Here is a 12,007-nt window from a genome sequence, read left to right as displayed (position 1 = left end):
GCGGAGGGATATTGTTTTGGCGTCGTCCGTCCGTCCGGCCGTCCGTCCGTCCGTCCGGCACTTTTGTGTCCGGAGCCATATCTTGGAAGTGCTTTGGCGGATTTCATTGAAACTTGGTATGAGTATATATATGCATAAGAGGATGATGCACGCCAAATGGCATTGCACACCATCTGTTAAAAACAGAGTTATGGCCCTTTGCATCTTGAAAAAATGCTTTTTACTATAGGCACTTTTGTGTCCGGAGCCATATCTTGGAAGTGCTTTGGTGGATTTCATTGAAACTTGGTATGAGTATATATATGCATAAGAGGATGATGCACGCCAAATGGCATTGCACACCATCTGTTAAAAACAGAGTTATGGCTCTTTGTATCTTGAAAAAATGCTTTTTACTATAGGAACTTTTGTGTCCGGAGCCATATCTTGGAAATGCTTTGGCGGATTTCATTGAAACTTGGTATGAGTATATATATGCATAAGAGGCTGATGCACGCCAAATGGCATTGTATACCATCTGTTAATAACAGAGTTATGGCCCTTTGTATCTTGAAAAAATGCTTTTTACTATAGGCACTTTTGTGTCGGGAGCCATATCTTGGAAGTGCTATGGCGGATTTAATTGAAACTTGGTATGAGTATATATCCCCCGCCAGAGGCCAGAGGCGAAGGGATATTATTTTGGCGTTGTCCTGCTGTCCGTCCGTCCGTCACTTTTGTGTCCGGAGCCATATCTTGGAAGTGCTTTGGCGGATTTCATTGAAACTTGGTATGAGTATATATATGGATGAGGATGATGCACGCCAAATGGCATTGTACACCATCTGTAAATAACGGAGTTATGGCCCTTGGTATCTTGAAAAAATGCTTTTTCTATAAGGTTATATCCGTCCGATTTGCACCCTTCCTCAAACAAAGCATACGTTGCGGGGGATATCAATTCTACGAATTTGCTTGTTTATTATTGATTCATTTCAGCTCACTTTAGGTTGCGATTATCGCGTAAGTCTCGGATAGTATGGGACTGTAAACGCCTTCAATGACAGATGCTGCCTGTGGACAGGTTTATTTTTCGGCGTTACTTTTAACCCAACTTTTCACTTAAGCTGACCTCTGTTACCGTCCAATTAAATGTGAATACAATATCTTGCCAGTAGGCCAGAAACCTTTCGAAATAGAAAACGTGCAATCTACAGTTATCCCGTTTTCATTTATATGTAATGCAATTTACTTTTTATTTTATTTATATTTTATTTATAGGGTATGAAACTGGATACTCAAGTGAGTTTTGCAGCCATGTTAACTGCGTGTTCAGCATGATCCAATTTTATCGCTAATGAAAAGGCTTGAGGGATAGAACAATTTCACACTGAACTATCGACATCAATACAGTCTGTGTGTGATTCTTATATTTAGAAAATAGTAAGCTCCAGAGCGTCTGTAATTAAAAGCGATGTTCTCATATTTATTTATTACTACCATAAATGCATTCTGTGTACTACTAAGTATATTTTAGATCATAAAAGTATTGTTTTCCCTATCCTGATATTCGTTGTGACCGAACTGATTTAAATTGTTTACGAAATTGAACGTCAAACATGTAAAAATATCGATATACAATCAACATCATTTTAATGCCTCAAAGCATAACATATGTAGCTCCAGAAGCTCCAAATCTTGATAAAAAAAAACGATGTTTTGTTTTTATAAAATGCACGTTTTAAACAAAATTGAACAATCAAATGAAGAGTATATAAACGGATCAACTGTTCGTACAAGAATCAAATTGTTCCTGAATTGGATCTTAGCATTTGCAACCATGAACCACTTAATTTTTAATTGTTACTTGTGATTTCCAACTATGTATTGGTCTGTTGAACCAATTATGCACCAGATTTCTGGTTGTCCTGATACTAAATTAAATTGGAAACAGTTTATAAGCAAATACTAACATGCGAACAAAGACTGTCAGGTTCGTTGAAGTTTACAACATCAAACGAGGGCATATGTGCACCATAATTGATCTTGTTATACTGAACGTAAACGAGCGAACTGCGATGGGTATCTATGTAAAGACTATGTTTGTTTGTTTAAAGGGATCTTTTCACGCTTTGGTAAATTGACAAAATTGAAAAAAATTGTTTCAGATTCGTAAGTTTTCGTTTCAGTTATGATATTTGTGAGGAAACAGTAATACTGAACATTAACCATGCTCTAATATAGCCATTATATGCATCTTTTGACGATTGTAAAACCTAAAAATTATAAAGCGTTGCAACGCGAAACGATTGAATAATTTGGAGAGTTCTGTTTTTGTCGTTAAATTTTGTGAAACTACGAAGATTGCTTATATAAGGTATAAAATACGTCAAGATTGTGTACGCGGCGGAATAGCTCAGTAGGCCAAAGCGTTTTTACTTCAGGACTCTGGCAGGACTCCAGGGGTCACTGGTTCGAAACCTGCTCCGGGCAATGTTCTTTTCCTTTTTTTTATTTTTTTCTTGATTTTTTACTGGAGCTTTTACGATCCAATGTTTACATTTATCAATATAAAGCATTTAATGAATAAGTTTAAAAAATGCCAAAATCTGTGAAAATGCCCCTTTAACGGGATTAAACATAAAAACAAACAAGAGATGTGTTTGTCTGAAACACAATGCACCCTATTGCGCCGCTTTAAAATAAAATTTCAATATACCATTTGGCAGGTTTAGTAATTATCTACCTTTTAAAGCTTATTACTTCTCTTGGATTGTATTTTTTACTTTTGACCCTGACCTTTCACCACTCAAAATGTGCAGCTTCATGAGATACACATGCATGCCAAATATCAAGTTGATACCTTCAATATTGCAAAAGTTATTGCAAAACTTTAATGCAAGGTTAAAGTTTTGGGACAGAATGACAGACAGGCCAAAAACAATATACCACCGATCATTCGATCCGGGGGCATAACAAATCATGTCAAATCGACAACGCAGACACTAATGCCCTATCATAAATAAAGCAATTTTTGTAAATCCATTTTGAGGAAATTACGTAGGGATGTTATTTTTCACGGCGCCTAACCAAAACGGATAATACCGGAAACATTAAGGGTTGTTGATTTAAACGCGAAACGGCACCTTATCGTATCAGAAATTGTGCCAAGTATTTTTAATAAAAACGTCAACAATAATTTTCAGCAAATGTCATTCGTCAAAATTCGATATGAAAATAACTTAATTTATTTCCCGGGGCCAAATATATAAAACGCTTGGGCCGGTTAAATTAAAACTTGGTATGAGTGATTCTATGGAAAAATCAAATGCCGTCGCAATCCATTCTCAAATAACGGAGTTTTAGTCCTTGTGACTTGAAAATGAGCACATTTATATGTCTGGATATAAGGATAATGCAGATGCACGCCAAATTGCGACGCAAACTATTTGTTAGCAACGGAATAATTGCCCATTTTGAGTTGCAAATGTTATTTTTAATTAGGATTTTACTTTCTTGAGCTCTATTTCAGATAACATTAAAGTACCCAAAGCGTTGTCAAGGTCAATCTTATAAAATTATCCGCTCATATTTGTCCTTTGTATATGTCACATTTGCGAATAATCCCTCTTTATTTATGAATGGGTGTATAACTAAACCAAAATAACAAAACAATGCATATTTAATGAAAATATGTTACATTTGACCTCACTCAGCGTGTGACCTTGACCCTAGAGACCCGAATTTTACACTTGACACACAGCTCATATTAAGGAAATCAAATATAGACACTTATTACAGAATCCCTTGATGCGTGGTAAAGGTATGTATAAATTATGACTAATCCACCACATTTGAGATCTTTGGCCGCCTTAGTCTGGGGACTGCACAGGGTAATCTCAGACAAAACTTTATGCACATGCATTAAGACCCGTTTTCCCACAGGAAGGCTCGAATTCTAAAGTCTTAACAAAATACATTCATTACAGCATGTAATGCAAACATTTTTTTTCATCATTACCCACCTTCCCATTTTTTACAATCAAGTTTTGTCAAAACAAGAGATATGTTTGTCAGAAACACAATGCCCCCTACTGCGCCGCTTTGAAATAAAAAATATTTTTTATTATATCCCTTTAAAAAATATTACTTCCCTAGTGAAAATGATCTGTACCTGCCAAATGATATAAAGTAGAAATTATCTCCCTTTAAAGCTTGTTACTTTCCTTGGATTTTGTTTTTTGACCTTTGACCTTGAAGGATGAACTTGACCTTTCACCACTCAAAATGTGCAGCTCCATGAGATACACATGCATGCCAAATATCAAGTTGCTATCTTCAATATTGCAAAAGTTATGACCAATGTTAAAGTTTTCGGACAGACGCACAGACAGACAGACAGTTCAACTGCTATATGCCACCCTACCAGGGGCATAAAAAGACTATAAAATATAAATGAGTACACATTTTTGGCAAACCGATTTTTACCAATTTATCAGAAATGTAGTGATAAAAAAAAGTCATTAGAATGCAAGAATGCCAAATTATTAAAAAAAAATACAAGGCCATTTTTTTTTACAAACAAATTGTTTAACAAACAGTGTGTTAATCATAATGTATACTTTACATGCCAGTAAGTACACTGTTTTAATTCACAATTGATGGTCAGCTATATAAAGAACAAAAAAAGATGTGGAATATTTTTTTGTAAGAAAATCCAGCGAATTATCAATAAAACGGACAAAACATCTAAAGTTCAACTGTACAGTTTATTACAGACAGAAAGTTCACAAACCAAAACAATAACAACTTTACACGATATATTAAAATTATAACTGAATACAGAAAGTAATGGAACTCTTCCTTGCATCTAAAGCAAATATTACATGTCAAAAACATTCTTTCTCCTTTTTGTACCTTAAATTAAGTAAAAAACCAATATAGAATAACTGGCTCTTAAAAGATTTGTTTGAATGAAATAAGATACTTCCAAGCTATGTTTTTATGATTTGAAAAGCATCATTCCTATAAAATAGTTATTTCAAACTTTTTATACTGTCTTTAAGAACATAAATGTTTTAAACAAAGCTAAGCTTCTCTTTATTGCATATGTTTATTGGTTGGCAGTAGAAAAGCATGTTATATATAAATTATAATATACAGAGAAAAAATCCTGTTTCAAAAACTCAAATGAAAGAACCAAACATTTATTAATTTAAGGTATCTGCAAACTTTAAAACCAATTATCACAGTGTAAGTCCTTTTATCGTGTAGAGGTGTTGAATTGACCAAAGTAAGCAGCTGTTGGTGGGTTGGTGTAAACCTCTTTGTCCAGATAATCCTTGTGGGAGGTTTGTTCCTGGGCAAGCCGGCGGTTTTCGTCCGCAAGGCGGCGCTGGAGTTCCTCGCGTTTACGCTCCTGTTCCCGCTCCAGAAGCATGGCAGCACGTGCGTTGGCAAGACGCTGACGATCGTGTTCAAGGTCACGAAGGTTCTGTTCTTGTGCCAGGCGCTAAAAACAGAAATCAAGGCGGTTAAACTTCATTATGCAAATCCAAAACAAGGAAACATTCATTGTGTCCACTGAGATTTTTTTGAATGAACGACAAAGCTAGCTATTAAAATTTTGTTTAATTTTTTTATTTTAAATGAAGAATTGAATTGCATACTGGGTCTAATAGATTTGTACCATTATAAAGTTTAAACTTTCATTTTGAATAAATGACAGTACAAATTACTCAATAATTTTTTTAAATTTTGAAACAGTGAGGTTATAGCATGGTCTGTAATGTACAATCAATAAATCAAAAATTATAAACAGTACTGCTTATTAATCTGGGTACCAATAGCAAACATTCACCTCTTTTTCGAGCCTCTGTTTCTCCTGCTGCTTGCGAATATCCTCCAGCTGCTGTGGGCTCATGCCCTTCCAGCGGTCTGTGATCACCCTGTGAGGGCCGAACGCGCTCTGGGCCACTGCTGGGTTCTCAGTGAGCACATCACCAAACACATGGTTGGCAATCTCGGTCATGTTGTCATCCAGCTCCTGCTGCTTATGTAGTCGTTCCCTCTCGGACCTTTCTCTTGCCTGAAGAAGTAGATTTATTTAGTATCCTTTTCTTACATAAATATAATTTAGGAAAGTTACTTCATTTGTAAAAGTGTAATTTTATAACTGATACAGTATACTTAATAATAAGGTTTCTGCAACTGAAAAAACTTTTAGATGTACTTATATTAAAATCTGTAACACAATTTTATTTAATGTTTATTTTATTATATAATGCATCTCTAACCAATAAACAGAGTGCCTAAACTAAAACACTAAACAAATATCAGAAAGAAAGGCATCAAACTTTCCCTAAGAACAACAGTGCTTACCAATGCATTATTATAATCAGTTGTTGCCAAATTGATGTTCCTCCTGCACTCCTCTTCAGCAGACTGCAGTTCCATGGCTCTCTGGTCCAGTTCACGCATCTTGAGCTCATAGAGATGGTCGGCTTGTTGCTGATTTCTGCGAGCCTGGTCCCTCTCCCTCTGTTGCTCGATGGACCATTCCCTTAGCTGCTCTTGTTGGTACTTGTTACGGGCCTTGCTGTTCAGGTCCTCACCTGAATATAATGTAGACACACAATCAACTTTCATTATACTTGGAAGCTCCAATAATACTTGTATAGTTAGTTAACAAAATTTGGAAGTTATAAATTCCAAAGGAGTTACTTTAACACTTAATACACGTTGATGACCTTTCAAAAAGGAAACAACACTAGACATTTTCAGCATTTCAAGAATTATGCATTGAAATAAAATGTAGCAAATGAGTTGGACAATTGTTTTACATTGATTTTTTTATTTATTTTATGATTATGTGCACAAAATTGACAACCTTCAAATTTCTGTATACTGGATATTCCACATCTGGGATCATCATCGCTAACTCTTGCTGGCTTGTCTTTTTTGAGGTAGTCAGGGTCAAACAAATCAAACTCTCTTCGGCTGTCTGGCTGTTGGTGTAAACTACGGAACTCATTCAGAGCTCTATTAAGTTCTATTATATCTGTCTCTTGACGTTTTTCCAGAAGTTGTGAAATTTTATCATTTCGGATAGCATCAGCAGCTGTAATATAAATAGATTATGCTGCTGTTTACTATAAATATTGTTGCTTTAAACCCAAAACAAATGTTAAAAGCCCAAGGAATGTTAACAATGGTTAAACAAAAATAAGCATATTTATTTGCATGTCAATACATAAAAACTAATTAAGAATGGCATCAAATAGCAACATTGGTATTCAAATATTCAGTCATTAGAGTATTTGAATATTAAAATTCAATTGTTTGGTATTAAATATTTGTATAATTAAGCTCTGAAAGTATATATTTTTTTATCACAAACATTACTTTTAGCTGATGACATGTTCAATGAACCATTAAAATACGTCCAAACATCACAAAAAAGCTGAAGCATTTGTTACATTAATTTTATATTGAACCAATACAAAAAACTATAAATATATAAAAAATACAAGCAACCTATATCAAAATCAGATATTGTGGATAGTTAAAAGAATTTGAATTACATGTGGGATGACTAAAACATTGCATAATTATTTATTAGATCCTCACGCTATAATAGCTTTTCTTAGCAATGTTGCGGAACAGTTAAAACTACATTAAAATTGAACTAAATTGAGCTTGATATGCTTGATAATAAATAGACAGCTATTAAAACCTAAGGCCTAATTGTCCATATAAACGTATTCCCAGAGCCTTTGATAATTTTTGCTATGGCGGCTCTCAGCAACCCTTTGGGTTATAAAGCTGAGAGTTGAATTATTGCAACTAAAGGCTTTACAAAGTATCAAACTGTCATTTTACAATAATGTTGATCCATTTTTACCCCTTTCCAGTGCCAGCATAATTAGGATTGCTTTTGATAATGTTCGTTCTTCTCAGGTATGTGTATTAACACATATACCTGGTTCTTCTTGAATGCTCTGAGCTTTTATGAGTACAACTACATACGTACAGCTCAGGAGGGTCAATAGCTGGGAGTTGGATTATTGCAACTATTGATAATGTTGAAAAATTATCCCATGGCTAATTAAATATACAATAGTTTTCTATTTATGTGAATGAGGGTTGGAATACCTAAAAATCTGCAGGACGAAACACAAAGTTATTATGTTGAACTTTTACACTTCACAGTCTTCTTAATTGTGCAGGTTATCATAGCAATAAACAAATAAATTCAACTTTAAGCAATCATCTTTTTTTACCGAATGCCTCTCCTCTTCTTCTTTCATAGCTTTCCTGTTGCTGTTTATCTTTTATTTGTTGTTGGAGAGCTTGAACATCAACCTGTCGTGACAAAATTACTTCTTTAAATTTACAATTTATGAAAGAAAAATCAGTTACTTTTGTTCATTAATTTCATATTAAATCAACGATAAAGAATGTACGAAAACATTATAATAAACCAAACTGATGCTCTTGACGAAGTTGATTTAACATAATAAAGCTTACCCCAATTGTCCTAGATTTTGCATTAAATATTCTTGATTTTCTTTGTTCTTCCATATTACGCCGCCGCTCGATTGCGGCGGCTTCTTTATAGTCAACCGGCAAATCCAATTTATACATTTTGTTTCTATTTTGGAGGCCAAAATTTAAATGAATTTAATGTTTCTTAGTTGTTGACACCATCCAGTGTACTCCGTTGCCATGAACAAAAATGCTGCGCTACGATTGGTTAATTTCCTATTGAACCAACGGTAAAAAAACTAACAGAAAGAAAGTGCCCGAAGTTTAAGTTGACACTTACAGACGGGATTACAACAAAGACCTATAGAATACATGTTATCTATAGGTCTTTGATTACAATTAGATGACTTGCAGACGGGATTTAAATTAGATAAAATGGTGCTATCTGCTTTTTTAAGTTGACAAAGTTAGATTATAACAAGAAGATTATCACAAGCTGATTAATTTAAAAAAAACAGATCTATATATTGTGAATATGGCGCCGTGAATATCGCTTAAAACTTTAATAATTATTTTGACACAGTAACTAGCACTTCTGTATTATTGCATTGGTCGACCATGTTGAGATTCTTTCAATATTAGGCAATATTGTCTTACGACATTATTGTTATTATGGCCCAAACTAATATTGTTCCTTCGAACTTTGTCCAATATAAAAATAACACAATAATCGCGTTTCAAACTTCTCTTTTGTAATACTTACATAGTAATATTGAGCATCAACATATGGAAAGCAACTGTAGTACTGCAATCAATTTTTATCTGGTGTGTGGTTTGAATGGTATGAATAGTGATTCCTTAATCACTAAAGGTTCTTTATTGATATTGATGTCACATCCATCCCATTAAAGGAATTACTCTAATAAAAAAGTTCACGTTTGCTCTTCTCCATCGCGATAAACATTAATAATTTATTGAGAGATTGGACAACACAGTCGTTATCATTTATGGTGAACAATAATGTACAAACCGATTAACCTTAAATTTAGTATTTTATATAAAAAAATGTCTTTTACTATAAGTATAAATCTACCAGTGACCTTGTGCATAATTAAAATGCAAGATAATTACTATATACCCAGATATGCAACATTACAAACACGTACAGAGTGGCAACATTTATTTAAATGTTCGTTCAGCTTACCAGTTTTTACTTATAACGGTTAGGTATAAAGGTTTGAAAGCACAAATTGGGCAAAATTTCATTAAATAATACTAGATGAGCGACAGGGAATCAAGCATCGGCCCGACTTCTTAATTGGCAATGAATTTCACATGCAACACTGCCAATAAATCTTATAATTGGTACCAACAATACACATATCAACATGTTAATGCTCACAAACAAATTTTCACGTGAGAATATATAGCTTCCCGTTTTGTGACTTCAAAATTCTGGCCACTTGTCAATACATCTTGAGCTAGTATGGAATTCCAGAAAATACGTCATTCAAATCCGTCGTTTGTTTCTACAATTAATATCCGTATACACGCATCATGAGAGTACAGTCAAAGAAGTGTTCCAATATTTTAACTAAGATCTTCTTATAAGCTATTGTGTTACCGGTTGCCAGATGTTTATTACTTAATATAAGATTTAGTATCCACGATCACAAGATCACAAGTATTAGGTAACTTGTTTAGTTACAGGAAACGGTTAATGGCTCCGAAGGCATGCACGCCTATTTTCTATTTGCATAATTGCATGACACCTTTGCATTAAAAACAGAAGTCAAACTCAAACCAAAAATTATCACTTAATATGATTATTTATATTATCAACATAAAACTTCTGCTATTTTATGGCATTTTACGATTTCTATTATTTTATAACGACCCTACATTTGAAATGTATCTTTAATCTTAATTGTGAACATTAATATTAAATGATATTTCATATATATGTATTTAATAATAATAGTAAATTATTTTAATTTGCCTCACGTGAGAGAGTTGATGAATATATGGAATGATCGTTGGGTTTAAAGTAAAAACGAAATCGTATCTTCATTGCCGGATAAACGCATTTGAGTCAAAGCTTCTTTGATGAGATTTAATGTGAAACTAAAATCGATAAAAAAAATGGCGCCTGGTGGGTGGTTGGGTGAGTTGGGGGAGGGGCATGCATCTCAACCTCCTGCTGCTGGTGATGATAAGGCACAGTGTGGAGGCACATGCATCTAAACCTCATGTTGTTGGTGGGGATAATCGAATTAGGAGGAGTTTTGGAGAACATGCATCTCAACCTCCTTCTGATGGTGGTGATAAGGGTATGAGGCTCAGTGTTGGAGGATATGCATCTCAACCCGCTGCGGATGGGGTTAAGAGTATACGTAGCAGTATTGGAGGATAAACATCTCACTGCCCTGCTGTTGGGGCTTATGGTTTTAGGGCGCAATGTAGGAGAACATGCCGCTCAACCTCGTGCTGAAGGTGGCGTGAAGGGTGTTATGCGCAGTGTAGGAGGCCGGGCCATGCATCGTAATCTCCAGCTGTTGGTGGGATTAAGCCTTGAGTCGCAGAAAGGGACGACGTTCATCTCAACCTGCTGGTGGGAGAGGAGAGATTCTTTCGTGGTGCGGATATTCATCTGAACCGCCTGCTGAGGGTATTTGGCGCAATGTAGGAGAACATGCCTCTCAAACTCGTGCTGAAGGTGGCGTGATTCGCTTTGTCGAAGGACATTCATCTCAACCTCCTGCTGTTGGGGGTGTTGTGCGTGGTGTGGAAGAAGATTCATCTGAATTACCTGCTGACGGGGTTGAGGGTATTTGACGCAATGTGAATGACTCGCATCTAAACCTGCTGCTGATGGGTTTAAATGTTATATGCGTAAATTAATGTTGATGTTAGGTTTAAATGAAATAGGCGCTTTGTGGGAGGACATGCATGCATATACACCTGCTGCTGAATATTGGGTTAAGGATATTTGGAGCAGTGTAGGAGGACATGTAATTTGTTTGTTTTGTTTTGTTGAGGGTTTTCGCCGTTTTCAACCGTATTTAAGTCATATTACTTAGGTAAATTAACCAACCCCTACTGTTCATGTGCTTCCAGATTTACTAAGTTCACCTACTTATATTGTAAACTCACAATAGTCCTACTTGAGTCAATGGTACGAGGGTACATGCCATAGAAATAATTGCATGACCAGTTCCGCACACGTTATGTGGCCGGGTCGACAACCAAACCCATTATCCTCGGATTATCAGTCAAGATCTCTAATAATATTCAAATAAAATCAAATCAAAATTTATTTATTGTCGGTATGAGAATATACATATCATATTTAATATTTATCAATATGAAATAAATTTTCAACGAATACAAGATCATCCAACACTCTTCGCTATTAATTAACACGAATTAGTTTTATCTGTAAGGATACGAGTATACATAGCAAATAAACAATACGATGATGTTTCTGCTACAACGCGTACAGTTATTTAGGTGTTTGACATTTGTATTTTGATTACTGGTT

General features: G+C 35.0%; 1 protein-coding gene across 1 annotated transcript; it reads right to left on the bottom strand.

Moving 5' to 3' along the window:
• Nucleotides 1-4,734: 4,734 nt before the first annotated feature.
• LOC127881031 (RIB43A-like with coiled-coils protein 2) lies at nt 4,735-8,728 on the bottom strand. Its single transcript, XM_052428618.1, has 6 exons — nt 8,509-8,728; nt 8,262-8,343; nt 6,869-7,099; nt 6,361-6,593; nt 5,840-6,067; nt 4,735-5,491 (listed from the first exon to the last, which is right to left on the bottom strand). Exons 1-6 carry the CDS (start codon nt 8,623-8,625, stop codon nt 5,243-5,245), a joined length of 1,140 nt encoding a protein of 379 aa, XP_052284578.1. The 5' UTR covers nt 8,626-8,728; the 3' UTR covers nt 4,735-5,242.
• Nucleotides 8,729-12,007: the final 3,279 nt, after the last annotated feature.

Source organism: Dreissena polymorpha, chromosome 5 (genome assembly GCF_020536995.1).
Source record: "Dreissena polymorpha isolate Duluth1 chromosome 5, UMN_Dpol_1.0, whole genome shotgun sequence".
In the NCBI taxonomy this organism is placed as follows: Eukaryota; Metazoa; Mollusca; class Bivalvia; order Myida; family Dreissenidae; genus Dreissena; species Dreissena polymorpha.
The sequence above is the reverse complement of the archived record's forward strand: the minus strand, read 5'-3'. Positions and strand labels throughout refer to the sequence as shown.